Raw genomic sequence first — 16,233 nt, forward strand, 5'->3', positions numbered from 1 at the left:
TTCGATCACAATGGAATCTTCATATCAATCATCATTTGAGTACATGAACAAAAAGATTACTATCAGTTGAACGTTTCCACCTCAACATAGATGAAGATCTTATAAAGGTGCATTGGGTATTCTTGTATATATATCAATGAAGGGGTCATTAGGCCTCTCCATCCTTATTTACAAGTTGGCTAAATTTCACTCTTACAAGTAATCGGTATACGAAGCTAGCCTGAGCAAAGACTGAAGGAAATACCTTCTTCCCTCTGCTCTAGTCTGTTAGCTCTGCCTACCAAAATGAAATTGAACTATCCATGTTCTATGTAATCAAATAAGCTAACCAAACAGTAGTTGAGATCAGAAAGAGATTCTTCCCTTATATACCTTCACTTCACAACTCTACAGTGCCTTATGAACTCATTGGAGTGGTTGAGGTGGGCTCTCCACAGTTCTCGCAGTGCTGGGTACCCAATCTCAAGCCATGGCTTCCGTGGTCCGCTGAAATGAACAACAGCAGCAGATTCTAAAAGCTCAGGAGCAGGCATTCTTGAACCCAATCCCGACAGATGCCAAGAAGGTTCGATAGGGTGTACATGGCCATTGAAAGCTATTAAGGCTGGAGGGAGTGATCCCATTTGGCACAGCACAAATCCAGACTCACGGTTCTGCATGACCAAAACAACAGCTTGAGTAAAGGCCATTCTTAGCTATAGCAACTTCTTAAGGCAATAAAAACATGTTGATGAAGATAAGAACTTGCATGTTGAAGCCAGTGCTGGTAGGCCTGTGTTATATTGGTCCATCGCCATGCTTGAAGATCACAAATGGTCATGCCACTCAACCATGCACATTGATCTCCATTTGATGCTAACGAAGATATCATAGGATTCGAGAAATTTAGATAGTCACTAAGTTTCTTCTCGATGCAATGTCTGTCGCCCCCTTCATCACTCACTTGTGCGCTAACTGCACCAAGGACATTCCCATTGAGATTTAAATCCCACAAAGGGGTCAAGTCTCGCTGCACCACGATGTCATCATCAAGAAGGATCACCCTTCCTAGCTTCGGAAACAGCTGGTTATCACAATCACTAACAATCAGTTCTAATGTTGCAATGATTCAAATATCAGAAGTATGTACCGTGTATGAGATTGTTTTACCTCTGGGAGATGAATCCTCAGATAATTCAGGACCGAAAATGTGCTTGGTTTCAATGCTTCAAGTCTTCCATATTCTTCATCTGCTCTACTGAAGTATTGATAGGCTGATGAACTCTGATGGATCTCTTCGACTGTCCCCATGACCATATCATTCACATGGTCAGGCCAGTCATACTGATGAAGGCCTTTGACCTCCACAATTGCAGGAGGGACAGGGTTGAGGGCAAACCAAGCATGCATTGCAGCGTAGGTCTTCTTATCAGTAATGATGTGGAACACTATCTTCTCAGGATCAGCAGAACTTATGACGGTGGAGGAGACAACAACGGCAGCCGCAAGGACATTGTCGGTTATAAGGGCAAAGTGAATGTAGGAGTCATTGGTCAGGCAGGAGGCGTATTCAGGTGGTGGAAGCGAAGATCGGGCTATGGCATTCGCTAGATACTCCTCTGTCAGCCTCAGGCTGAGGCACTGCAAGCTCTTTGGGATCCCAATGGAAGCCAAGTGCCCATAGAACAATGCCTGGAGCCTTGCCAATTGGACTTTGTGATCCATCTTCATAAGCTGTTTGGAATATGTAGTTCATTAGATATACAAACTGCTAAATAATAAGAATGAACATAACTAATCAGATCAAGTTTAGAAAGCATAATTGAGGAAACCGGAACCAAGGCATAGTTCAAGTTCAACAACTTTAAGTTTACAGCACTCAAATTGATATAAAGACCTCAAGATATTGGTTAGGTACACAAAAACTAAACACAGTTTCATTGCTGATACTACCGACAGGAAAGAGAAAAGGGTTACATTCTTCTTTCAAGATAATCATTTCCTACAATAGCTGACTCTTGGAAGGTGGGGGAATATATACAGAGAATTTGCCAAAAGTTCAGCACAAAAATGTATGGATAACTAAAACTTAAATAAATTGAAAATTGTAACATTACTGAAGTATCTTATATTAATTTATGTTAAAACAAGCATCGAAGAGACAAGAATGATAAACAACAGCAAAACAACCACCACCATCACCAACAGCACATAGCAAAACTGATATACAGACAATGCATTGATTTATCATGTATAATTGATGAATGAATCATAAATCTGTCATAATTGTATGTTGTTCGGTCACTTTGATTATGCAAGAGTAACTCAAAAATTTGTCCATAATTCAGTGATAAATATTTCTATTTTAAAATCTGTCTGCAATTTGTATACTGCTAGACTGGTTCTTAATTGTCTGGAACATGCAGTGCAACGAAGACCGATCATCCCCGGACAACCTTTCAATGGGTACCACTTTGATTCATATTGGCATAGACAGAGGGTGATTACAGTCAGGGCTCTCATGGTTCGAGTTTACAGCAAAATCATTGACGAAGTAGGAGTTCAAGATTATTTGCACTATGCCTAAGCCTGAAGTAAATACAATCACTACTAGATAAGCAAAGCCTGTCCATTTGTGCACAAGAAAAAGAAACCCATAATACAAGCTGGATTTCATCTGGTTCATGTCCATAAAATGTCATACTAGTTCATTGTTTTTATGAAAGTTCTGTCAACGAAGCCCAGAAATGATGTTAGACAAGTTGGACAAAATCATAATATATCACTGAAATAAATTTTTGAACTACTTATTGAGACCAACATGACGTTTACAAAAAAATTAGGACTTCCACAAAACATATATCATTGCATGAGCTCTGATGGACTGGCAACGTAGCCCAAACAACAACCATGAGTTAAGTTTTAGCCCAGAGCTCAACTCTATCCCATCAGCCCAGCGAGCCCATTGGGCTATAGACCAATAGAACGAACATCTCCATGTCCCTATATCGTCCTACTTGAAATTTCCGCGTAGGCCTCTAAATACTGGCCACTTTCCCACAACTCAATTGTTACCATGCCATCATCGGTGTCCGAGTCCTACAACTGTCCTGGATAAATTATTGCATGGACCAGGTCCAAATGGACCAGGGCAAATCTGGGAGCATATGCACGGTGGATAACACAGTGAAAGGGTGATGTGGCGTGTTATCCACCGTGGGATTTGCTGTGGTCTATTGGACCTGGTCCAAATAAATACCACACACCATCCTGAGAGATGCCAACTAGTTAAACTAACATTGGTTAAGCAATGTCTTCCTCCTAAATGAGAAATTATTGGTAAGGACAAGCCTACCACATTACTTGCATCATCTAATAACAAACTAATACATCATCCAAAAAAATAATTTTTTTTAATTAAAATAGTAAAAATAATTTTTTTATTTAAAAATTCAAACAAGTATGGATAACAATGTATCTTTTTATTTTTTTGGATGGTACGTTGATTTATTATTGGATAGTGCAAGATACACGTGATAGACTTGTTGTAACCAATAATTTCTTATAGAACAAATCTATCACATGTATCTTACACCATCCAATAACAAACTAATACACTATCTAAAAAAAAATGATACACTATTATTTATGCTTGTTTAAAATTTTTAGATAAAAAATTATTTTTATTATTTTTAAATAAAAAAAAAATAATTTTTTGAATGATGTGTTAGTTTACTGTTGGGTGGTGTAAGATTTGTTCTGACCAATAATTTCGCCTCCTAAACATGCCATGGGGCACCAATAGTATTACAAATGGCATCCCGCTTCATCCTGACAGGACGGTACAGGGGCAATTTAACGGAGACACCCCTGGGATAGGTCATAACCAATCTCCATCCACGTGACATCACAGACGAAGAGACAGGTTAGCCTCATTGGTGGCAAATAATTTTGATGGTCCCCGAGTTAAATACCTGGACTACCTGATGGAGCAAATCAAGTAATCGATTCATGCCACAATAATATCACATGACCCAACGGCTGGGGGCTCTGCAGTGTCATCTCGGGCGAATTTAATCAAACTGGCAAACTCGAGTACAGACTACAGTCTACTATGTCAAATAATTTAACTCCTGCACTCATAATTCCATGCTGCCACAGATAAGGTCCCGATAGCTTTTGCCCAGAATAAATCATGCTCTCCATCCGACACACACTGCAACCACTGGTTGTGTTGGATCACAAGACGTGATCCTATTTCCGGAGTTATGATGGTACGTCGGTCCGGTAATGTAGCTGAACCAACGGCACGTGTCATGCGACTCTATCTTCCACGTATAACGGACTTTGTACTAGTTACTTTGTATTTTATTTTGCTCAAAAAGGGGCGCTTGGGTGGTGGACCATAGGGAAAGGAAAATTGATTGGGACACGCCTAGTAGAACCAGCATGCCAACTCATTTAACCATCTTTCCAGATTAGTCACTACTTGGATCTCAAGACTATAGACTACTTATGATGATATCCACTCTGTCTTGGAAGATTTGAAATGCTTCATCATCATGTTGAGACATTTTAAGGCAACTCATATCTATATTATTGCTGATTGGATAGCTTCTTATGTGAGATTTAGGAGTTCTACCTCTTAAAGGGATGGATCTTATCTAGAAAAATTGGTCGGGTGGAGCCAAAAGGGTCTATTTCATTAAAGGTTTGGATTCAGTATACATCAAATATCCAATTAAGAGAATTTTAAGGAAATAACATACCATGGCCTTGGTCTTTAACACGAATGTTTTGATGTCAAGTTGTTGATAGGAAGAGGAAGAGCTCAATTCTGCTATCAAATCATCCAACGAATCCGGGGCAGCTTCCGTCACCTTTTCGTCTATGTAACCTCCTCTTGCTGCCCCTTCTACATAGACTCTTCTCAATTCCATCGCAAATTCCTGCTAACCACAGTAAGTATAGACATCAGATTAAAGCCAAGAATGTAACAAGAACAAATCAAATAATTGAAAGTGAAACACTTTAGTAGTGAAAAAAATAAAAAGATAAAAGGAGCATGTAATAACGACCTTTCCATAAAAAGTGAGGCAATAATTTTCCCACCCACTTGATCAGAAATCCAAAGCTTGGGTACTTCTATTATGTCATCTGATCCTACAATATCTTTTAAAAATAATCAACCAGACAAAAATAACAAATTATTCTGGTCGCCACGTGGCAGCAGATAACTTGTCGCCGCTGCTGCAAATTTTACCCCTGTACTCCTCCTCCACGGCACTCCCTCGACCGTAGAAACCGCCCTCTCTCATCAATATACCAGAAGATGATGACCGTCCCCTCCACCCCCTTCTCTCTCTATTATATTATAAATATAAATAAATATTTCGGAATCAAATTATGCCCAGAAAAAGAAACAAAAATAAAAACTCCAAACTACCCTCAACCAAGAACCACAGGTACCCCACCTCACAAGGGCATTTAAGTCAATCAGACCGCGGTTAAACTATACAACCGTGGTAAAAAAAAATAATGGCAATAGCGAACTCACCCTCGATGCATCGCTTCCTCCCAGAAACGTTGGCCTAAACCTCCAACCCAAGCAACCTGATTCCAATTTAACAAACAAAAATAAGTTCTTGCACAAACAATTTAATACAATTAATACCTTATGTGACAACAATAATGAATAAAGATGAGATGCATCACATACTGATGGGGTGGCGAACGGAAGCACCAGCATCAAGGGCGAGAAAAGCTACTCTAATGAAGAGAAAAGGGAGCAACATCCCTGCTATGAGAACGCTGGGCAGAACGGAGCGGTAGGAGAAACGTCGATTGGATCCCTTAAACTTCATAACCTCCCAAGATTCCACGCTCGATATGGTCACCCTCCGCTCCTCCGGCCAGGAATAAAACTGCATTCCTCTCCTTGTTTCGATCTTTTCGTCTCCAATGACCGGTCTACTGCTGATATAAACACGAATAGTTTCAAGAAAAGGAAAGCAAATCTGGACTTGTCGGAGATGGAGATTTCCGCTTCTTTTTCCTCCCCCACATTGTCTTGTCCAAGGATGGAAAACAATAGCAAAAATAGAAGATTAGATTTTGAGAGAATATGGGAAGAGAGAGAGAGGGGGTAAATTAAGTATAAATTTCCCTGAGGATTGGAAAGTGGAACTAACTGAGGAGAGTGGGAATGGAGAGAGAGAGAGAGAGAGAGAAGGGAGAGAATGGGAACTAAAGGGAATGACGCGTTCAAAAGCCGCGGGGAGCATAGAGGGAGTCGCCAGGCTTGGACACGGAGGGCCTGGGTTTCCAGATTGCCCCCCGGATTTTGGCAAAATTATGGGATTGGCCACCGACAAAGTCGCGATGGTGTCGCCCCGACGCTTCTCCTTGTTACATTAGTCGCCGCCGCTCGCCGGCGAGGGGGAATCGGACTCGGAATTTAACCCAAAGACGGGTGCATGGTAGTGTGAGGGAAGGGTGGGGAACACCCTGTCATCTTTGTGGTCAGGTTGTGAGGGTACTTGTTCAAGTCTAGATTGTAGAATTTAGTTTTAATCTTTGGGACTTGAGAGGGAGACCAAGTGGACAGCTTGTATTGTATCTTATCCTGTCATAAATGAATTATGGCTTGTAATTGTCCTTGGATTATTTGTCTCGATTGTGACCTCTCGAATTGCATCATTTCTTTGGACCTGAGCAAATGGAGAAATTTTCTGATTGTTGGAAGCTCTAGAAGTTACAAGAAAAAGTTCAATGCTGAAAATTAAGAACATTGGGTATCATGGTTTAAAAATGAACCATACAATTTTTGTTTCCTTGGTATAATGGAATTTTATAATTTAATTATATTTTACGAAGAGTAATGTTATGACCTCCTATTTTGTGCTTACGAAAAATTCTCCTAAGAGACATCATGAGGGAGATTTCCATTAGCCCACAAGATTTGATATAATACAAGGATGTGATTAACTATAAAGCTGCCTAGCTAGCTCTGATGGGCACAAGAAAACTTTTGTGTGTTTGTAATGGATGCCCTAAGCATCTTTTTATATAGATTAATTTGCTTTAATACATAAAATAAAATTTATATTCTAAGGAGATTTATTATGTTGCACTAAGAATGGCATTTTAATTACTTTTAGTTATAATGTAAGGTAATATTATTATTTATATTATAGAATTAAGATTTGACACAATAGGGATCACGAATGCACTAATTGGCTGGGTGAAAGTCACTCATACCATAACCTAGATTGGAATCTTATTCTCACCTAATCTTAGATAGACTTTGAAACCATCCTAGTTTTGAAGGAAAAAAATGTAACAATAAATATTCAAATGACAAATAACTAAGATATTCTAGCAACATAAATTTAAGCAATTAAGAATTCTTATTACGTCAATTCTACCAAAAATTCTTGTAAAATCGATCAATTTTACTGTTCTAAATACTATTTTCTAGCTGTAAAATGCTGCATAATGTTCTTTCAAGTTTACGTGGCACCGTATCATGTATTGTTGCAAGATCAATTTTGTCACCATCACTTTCACAAGTTGCTCATTCTTGTAATTGAAAGAGGTATTTTAAGGGATGTAACACCACCTTGCATCTTGATATATTGATTTTAAAATCTAAAATGAACAAACAGCAAAATTACCATCAAATGCTGCCATCCACCCTTGATCATTGAATCCTTTATCAATATTTTGTCTACTTGTATGCCCTCATGCTTAAGAATCTCTTCCTCATTACATAAGTTTTGTCTTAGTAATCAATTTTTATTCCCAGAATAACAAATCTACAATAACTCATATCATACAGACAACTTTAGTTGCATCCTGTTTGAAAAGAAAATATAGCATACTTGTGGCCCTGAATATGAAGCATGTGACTGGTTTTTGTCCATTGACATGGAATGTTCCTTGAAATGATATTATAACATGGGTTCTCATAGCATATATCTTTGTTTTACTAATCATACTCAATAAACAGACAAAATCTAGTGGGTCGCCATGTTCCTCTTTTGCATGGTTGATTTGCCATGGGAGCAACAATGTATCATTGTCTCTAACAATGATTTAATGAATATGCTCCATCCAATTAAGAAAGAATCTTACATATTATTATGGCACTTATAAAGTCCGATCACACACATCGAGAGCAAATGCAATGCTGAAGTGACAATTAATCTTCACAAACAATTTCTTGTGAAATAGGGTTTGCAGACAAAAATTTTTGCATTCATGGGTGCCTACACCTGTTCACAAAGCCATGCACCATTTTCCAACAAAAAAAAAGAGCCACGATTGGGAACTCGTCATTGGGCAATGGTATTAAACCTACGTTCTCCATTTTGGGGCAATGATGCAGCACTGAAATTGAATCCTTTTGGGTCATCACATCAGTTTCTTAATAATGGAGGTCCGGGCTGTACTCTTAATTAGTGCACCAACGCTTCCAGAAAATGACCTCCCCTCTTCACTTAATTACCCGGCGTTTGGATCGGCGAGTATTCTGCCAAGAACGGTGGACCATGGCTTTGAGCCTTACCCAAAGCTGAACGCCGTGAATGCATAAAAGGTGACATCCAGGGATTTGCCAGTGACCACGTTGTGTGTTAGCCATTAAAGTGGAGTGGAATTCTTTGCTGGTTTTATTTACTTAGAGGACAGCGTTCTTATTATTTTCTATCATGTTCATAAAATTCTTGACAGTGATGCATGCTGAAGGATAGATAAAAAGCAATGGAGGAAAAGCAATAACTTGAGCAATTGATTTGGAGCAATGCTTAACCCCTCAAAAATGCCTTAAGAGACATTGTTCGCATTCTCTAATGTCTAGCTCTACATATAAAAGAGCTGATACCCTAACGTGTTTCCCTTCAGCTAAATATTCTATTACCCAAGATCTAGCATCTTTACATAAAGTTGTCCTGGAAAATTATCTTCCTTTTGATTTCCGGATTTAACATTGAGAGCCAGCCAGCATATTGGTCCCCTACCGTGTGCCAAATAGGGCCTGTTGCTCACCATCGAGATATCCAAATAAGTCCCATGCTTGTACGTTGATTCTTTAAATAAAATAGCTAAGAAAAAAAAAATCAGAATATTGAAACTTCCATAAGCCCTTCAAGCAGTACGTTCATGAAAGATTTAGGAAACCTAAGATACATTTTGTTACTTGATAGGTAGATTCTAAATAAAATTAGAAATTCTTTGTGCATGTAGATAGTGTAAAAAATTCAATGTGAAGCACACCATCTGTTCCGATTGATTCACATAGTCATCACTTTCAATGTGCATTTAATGCCTACAGATCGTTTTTTTCGTTTAAAAATTTTGTATGATGAAAATACTCTACTCTTTGGTTATGACACTCCTTCAAAAAATTATGACATCCCTTCTAAAAAATTATGATACTCTTGTCCTTTGAAAAAAATTATGACATCCCTTTTAAAAATTATGACATCCTTTTACAAAAATTATGGCATCCCGATATTAAATCAAAAATCGAAGGCATGTGTCATAATTTTTTTGAAGGAGTGTCATAATTTTTATGAAAAAATATTATAATTTTTAAAAAAGATATCATAATTTTTTCGAAGGACAAGAGTGCTTAATTTTTTTGAAAAAATATCATAATTTTTGTGAATGGATGTTATAAGCAAAAGATAGAGATATTTTCATTATACAAAATTTTTAAACGAAAAAGACGATCTGCAAGCATTAAATACGTGTTGGAAAGTGACGACTATATAGATCAATCGGAAAAACAGTTGCTCTATGTCAGATTTTTTACACGTCCGCAATGCACAAAATTTTCAAATAAAATTTCTCTTTATGGGTTGCCTACCCAGCCTTGCCGTCGCATAATGATAATTCTTTGTACACTGCGGGCAATGCAGCTCCACGCACACTATCCGCGGTGATTCGCTCATGCACGAGCCTGTGCATGGCACCCTAAAAAATTTTTTTTTTTCTTTCAGACCCGTGCGTGAGCAAATCACCACGAGTGGTGCACGGGAGCTGCACCGCCCGCGGTGCACAAAGAATTATTCTCGCATAATAAAAAGGTTTTACATGGGCCATATGGTGTCAGATCCGAGAATTAATTCAGAAAATTTAAGTTGAAAAAATAAAGAAAATAATAACAATCATCTTAAAATGATGCTTTTTTATATATTTTTATTTTTTGAGTAAAATCAATTTGATTATTTCTCTCATCTTTTAATTTAACATACAATGTATATACGGTTGATTTAGGATTGTTGGTGCACCTAACTGATCTTTGTCATGTGCAGTATCAGAAAGGATTTGCATTAAATCAATCTACAAGTACAACATCATCTAGTTCAGATCGGATAAAAACCGACCTAACATCGATATTCAGCTGACCTATGTACATCTACATTCAGTTGGCATCAGACTTTTACAGACTTCTCATAAGCCATAATAAAATTTCTGAAGCACACTATTCTCTACAAAAGTCAATCCACGATCTTTCTACGACCAGGGCGGCTCAACATATTGGAGGCTAAAACGGGCTGACGCGCGGTCGATATGGCCGACGGCAGCGAGGGCGTCGCGGTGGGCGCGGATCGGACGGACGGAGGCCTCGAGGGAGGGGAGGCGCTGGTGGATCTCGTCGAGGCGAGGGCCGGCGCGGGCCAGCGCTGCCGACAGCCAGGGGCGGCTGAAGGGCAAGGCCACCGAAGGCGGGGAGGCCTTGCCGCCGCCTTGCCGGGCCGGGGAGGCTCCTGGTTCCTGCCTTCCTGGTGGTCTTGCTCTTGCCTTGCCGCCTTGCCGGCCGCCGGTCGGGGAGGTCTTGTCGGGCCGGAGAGACCGGGACAACGGGACTGGTGGAGCCGTGGAGCGTGGACTTGGAGGCGGGGCGGGACTGGGACGCCGGAGGCGGAGCCGCGGAGACATGGAGGCGGAGCGCCGGAGGCCTGGAGGCGGCTCAAGCGGGACCAGGATGCCGGAGGCGGAGGCTGGACGTCTGGACCGGGATGCCATCCGGAGGCGGAGGCTGGACCGCGATGCCGGGCAGCCGGATGCGAGCGAGCGCCGAGCGGGGCCTTGGGTGGGGCCTAAGCAAGGCTTCGGTGGCCTTGCCTTCAGCCCCCTGTCTACGACTAGTTAATCTGTTATAACTAATTGCTAATAAACTAAGGTGGTTATCCAAAACCGTCTAACCAATAAGATCCTTCAAATCAAATGATTATCAATGACCTAACAAACTCTTCTATATAAAGAAATGAAAAGGACTATCTGTAGATAAGTTGGAACTGAATTTTGAAAGTAAAGACTCTATCGAAACTCCACTTCTCCAGTTCTTCAACTAAAAGGAACTTAAACTCCTACTTTTTTCATCTACCAATTCTTTCCGCTCTCTACTTCTTTTTTCACTAACCGTTCTCAAATCTCTAACTGATTTAACCATAAATAGATCCTGAACCGAAGGGTCATTCTTTTGATTCATGGATTTCTTTGCAGATTATCGGTGAAACTCACACTATTCGGTCCATCAGCAAATTCCAGCTCGAATCGATTTCTTCAATTCAACTTGGAGCGTCGCAGCACCAAGGACTAGCTCTTAATTAGTAAAAACACAGGCTTGGAGGCTGCCCCTCTGGTCAATAAACACAATATGAACTACATTTCCATTAATAACTAGAAGGTATTGCACCTAACAGGGGTCCTACAGCTGTTTTCAAGAACACGAGACATTCTTTACACCCAACGGTTTAGAAAATCCATTGCAGAGTACACCGCTTTCTTCAATTGGATCATATAATCGCTTCTTTCTGATACATATTTAATTTTTATAAATTAATATTTTTATTTAAAAAATTTATATAATAAAAATATTTTTTATAATTTTTTAATATATTGCATGATTTTCTGTCATATGACTTTCTATGAATATAACTTCATGTGAATATATATATATATATGACTTCCTGTCATATGACTTCGTATAATATATATGTTCACAGAAAGTTATATATGTTCATAGAAAGTCACAGGAAGTCATATATATTCACAGAAAGTCACTCACAAAAGTCATACAAGATATCAGAAAGTCATAAAGAATTTTTTATGAAGAGATGCCATAATTTTGGACAGGGATATTTTCATTATACAAAATTTTTAAACGAAAACATCAACCTGTAGGTATTAAATGTACGTCGGAAAAATGATAGCTACGTGATCCAATTGGAGGAAGCGATGCATTTCACGTCGGATTTTCTACACCGCAAGCGGTGCACAAAAAATTACTCTTTAGAACACACATTTATCTTATCTTTTGAAAATTTGAAACTGAGGGAAGAGGCATTTCACTCACCAATGGAGTTAATCCAATAATTAGGTTTGCACTCTCATCCCATAAATTAAATGCAAAACCTCAAGATCTATGTGGATGTTAATAGCTTAATCACTGGATAGGACTCTTTTCAGTCTTTCGAGCCATCACTCCTGAATGCAATGTCAGTTCTGCTGCTCAAGATAAGCCATCTCATTTTAGCTTTTGTGAGACTCATGTCGATTCTTAATCATTTGGGATATCTCCGGTTCTATCAGTAAAGTGTTTCGCTCTTCAGCTTTCCTATTTGGACTTAAAAAGTACCATCTTCTGCTCAAATTCCCTTCGTTAACCTCAAAATCTAACCAACAACTTTGGTTTCTAAGAATTTCCAAGTTGATTGGATAAATGAGCACAGTGAACTTACGTAATTGTCCAATTATAGTCTAAATAATCCCAAACACAATGTGACACAACTACAAATATTCATGATTCAGATAATTATAATGATCATATCACATTCATCAAAATTATATAAAACTTCATCCTTGAGCTCAAGCGTCTGGGCCAATTGCTGACCAACTTGCTGTACATCTTAAGATTGAATCCGCTGTTGACTTTAAGGGTATGCAACAAGTAAAACCAAATCACTCAGATGTTACCTCCAAAGCTATTCTAGACTTCAAAAAGGTTTCTGAAATTCATTTTTTATGTTAACGGTGACTAACGGACAAGAATACACAGGCATTGAAGGTTTGAATAAAACGGCAATTTCTACAAGTTCTCTTAAAAATCTATTTAAAAGGTAGATGGGAGGAAAATAGATTCAACCTTTTCATCTGAGATGGAAACCACAGTTCAGTTTTTGACAAAATTGTAATTCTTAAACTCTTAAAACTCCAAGAATTGTACCATGGTTCTTTGTGGGGCATGCTCAAAGAGCAAATAGTCATCACTGACTTATTGAGAATAATTTTTAACCTTCCATCGAAGAACAGAGAATAATTATCAATGACCAATTAGAACTGACCAGAAGTGGCCCATTACAATGACCCTTCTGTTTCAAGACAACACTCAAAATATGCTTGTTAAAGCAAATCCCGACAACAAAATCTGGACGACAATATGAAAGTTTCAATGAAATATATTACCCAACTTGGAATCACATGGTTTTACCTATCTATGCCGAACTATCAGCATCCATCAAGTAATTAGGCATAGTGCAATAAAACAGTATCAAGCAAACGAAAAACTATTCCAGTTTAGTCCAATCAACAACTACACCAATGGTGTTTTTGCTTCAGACTAGCACACACATACCTATGAGGTGAGTCCTAGAAATCATATTTTCCGTAGAATTCTCCCACATCATGGACTAGCTAAAAAGACTGTCTGACCAGCAGAGCCCTTCACATTACATCAGTAAGTTGCAGCTCAAAAAATACCCAAAATTTTGGTATAAAACATTAATCTCAAATGAAAGTTGGACATTTGAATTTAGCGAATTGTTGGATATTTGGAGCAATATAACAATGATTCTCTATAGCCACAGATGATTCCCTATAGCTATGATATATATCGGAAAATGATGGTGATGTATGCTACCCTTACCATCCACCTTGCTGTTTGGCATGACACAAACACCATAAATATTGCAATACTTAGTTGCCTATTCCAAGTGAAATCCTTTTTAGAGTGTGATTTCAAAGTGAACAATCCGTCAATCTCGTTTTAATCAGTCGAACAGGATTGTTCTTTTGCAGGCCACATAAGTATTATCTACTATAAAATTCACCTTCAGTTTAACTGAATAGTTTGCTCCAAAGCAACAACTATTTTTGTTACCACAAAGTGTGAGAGATCCAAGTAACTGACCAGAACAACTCCTGCTAAACATTCTAAGATGATTCAGCCACCAAAATAATCAACAGTTGTCACTCCAGTTTGCAAACTTGTCATTACTGTGGCAATGTTAGATACCACATTTAAGCTTGAAACCATCAAGTTTGCATGCATCAGGATAGCTTCCCATAGTCACCGTAATTGAATATAAAAAAGCAGCAGACAGCATGATGTGAAATGGGTTTGTGGATCCCCCATCAACTTGTAAGTCAAGTCAATGAACAGTTGTAACCATGCAAATAATTGTCGATACTACAGTGAACAGTTGTAACCATGCAAATAATTGTCGATACTACGGTGCAGCCCTACTGCATTCATTCACTGACACTCCAAAGCTGGAAAACCATCATACTTGTGGTGCTCTGTAGTTCTGTATTTCTAGTTAACAGGGCAGTCTCATAGCATCCTACCAAAAAAAAAAAAACAGAAAAGCAGTCTCACTTACCTAGTTAGGCTTTAATTTTGGCAAGTTCAACTTGGACTTCCCTTACAATATTGCAGCGTGAATGAATATTACTTCCCAAGTTATCCAATTCAACCTTCAAAAATTTGTGGTGAAACATGCATCGATGAAGGGGCAAATTGATCTTCTAAATAACTGGATTGAAATGTAAACCAAAAAAAAAAAACTGGATGGAAAACCTTCCAGTTCTTCAAAATTACTGATGACAAGCAATTATTAATTTGAAAATAATGATCCAATAAACCTATTCCAAATCGTTGTTAAATCTGCATATGTCAAAATATGTGGCGAAAAATCAATGATCTAGCACAATGAGGAAGAAGCAAATCTGTAATTTTTTTTTAAAAAAAAAGAAATAATTCTTAAACAAATCAACAGTCCTGGGCTCGTCTGCAGAAGTGGCAACCAAACGAACATTCCTCTATTTTCTCTTCTTTCTATTTGTTAAGAGATAAGGAAGTTTCTATGCCTGTAATGCATAAAGGTTGTGTTTGGAGGTTTCTAGTTTCCAACCATGATCTTATCCTTTCCTAGATTAAAATTCATTGAATTTTGAAAGTTCAAATATTTTAGGACTTGTTCATTTGATAAATACAGAAGGCACAAAAATGGAAAAATTTGACATGAGAAAGAAAGAAAAATGAAAATTCTGGAATTCTTTTTTTTTTTTTTCAAAGCAGAATTCCCTGTTCCATTATTCCAGGGATTTAATTTTTGTTCCATAACTAATTATCCAGTCCTAAGAATCCTAAATTTGTATTTAAAGTAATGTAAACTTGTGAAGTCTGACTCATTGTAGGACATCAAAATGCACCCTCAATCATCACTAAACCAACCATTAGTGGCATATGACATGAAATTTACAAACTTTAGTACAATGTAACATCAGCTAGGAATGGTCATTAATAAGAATATATAAACAACGCATGAGCTACTTAAACATAGCATTTGGACGGACAATTTTGCCAACACATTAAAAGTTAAACCTCAGAAACAACAACATATTAAGAGAAGCAAAAACATAACAATAATTAGCACTACAAGGTACTCATGATTAATCGAAACTTGAATTAACCATCCCTTAAAATTCACTATCCGCAAACATAAATTACACTTTCTTATTCTATGGTAAATCTAGTCCAAAAATTTTTCAACAAGGGCTTTTTTTTCATGAAGTATAAGTAAACACAAAGTAAAATAAACAAATAAAATGATCAATTCGGAAATGTTTTACAAAATATAATATTCTTTAGTATCTCACCCTAAAATCCCTCCTAGGTATCTTCAAGCTATTTCTAAATACATCAGACTTGGCATGTCACCCATTAAGTAGAACGTCCTATTGACACAAGATGACCTCCATTCAACACCATCACTCACTAGACGGACAATATTAGTAAATTATAATACCCAACCAACCCTACAATATCATACTTAATCTACCTATCCATATTTTGAACCTACTTTTTCCATGTAAGAAGGTACTCTAAAGGATAGATGCATTCCGTCAAGCAACATATAACAGACTGTACATGCAACAGAAGAATCTTTGCAAAATCCATGA

General features: G+C 38.1%; 1 protein-coding gene across 3 annotated transcripts; it reads right to left on the bottom strand.

Annotated features, from left to right (window-relative positions):
* LOC105047458 (probable galacturonosyltransferase 15) lies at window positions 1-6,520 on the bottom strand. 3 transcript variants are annotated; one of them, XM_073259036.1, is made up of 6 exons: window positions 5,699-6,520; window positions 5,537-5,592; window positions 4,749-4,931; window positions 1,150-1,713; window positions 749-1,063; window positions 1-653 (listed from the first exon to the last, which is right to left on the bottom strand). In XM_073259036.1, the coding sequence occupies exons 1-6, from the start codon at window positions 5,907-5,909 to the stop codon at window positions 375-377; spliced, it is 1,608 nt and encodes a 535-aa protein (XP_073115137.1). In that variant the 5' UTR covers window positions 5,910-6,520; the 3' UTR covers window positions 1-374. The 3 variants fall into 3 exon arrangements, with proteins under 3 accessions (XP_073115137.1, XP_010924681.2, XP_019706854.2); XM_010926379.4 differs by having other exon boundaries at window positions 4,749-4,928; window positions 5,699-6,519; XM_019851295.3 differs by lacking the exons at window positions 5,537-5,592; window positions 5,699-6,520 and adding an exon at window positions 5,058-5,478 and having other exon boundaries at window positions 4,749-4,928.
* Between the last annotated feature and the right edge of the window lie 9,713 nt (window positions 6,521-16,233).

Source organism: Elaeis guineensis, chromosome 6, assembly GCF_000442705.2.
Source record: "Elaeis guineensis isolate ETL-2024a chromosome 6, EG11, whole genome shotgun sequence".
Lineage (NCBI taxonomy): Eukaryota > Viridiplantae > Streptophyta > Magnoliopsida > Arecales > Arecaceae > Elaeis > Elaeis guineensis.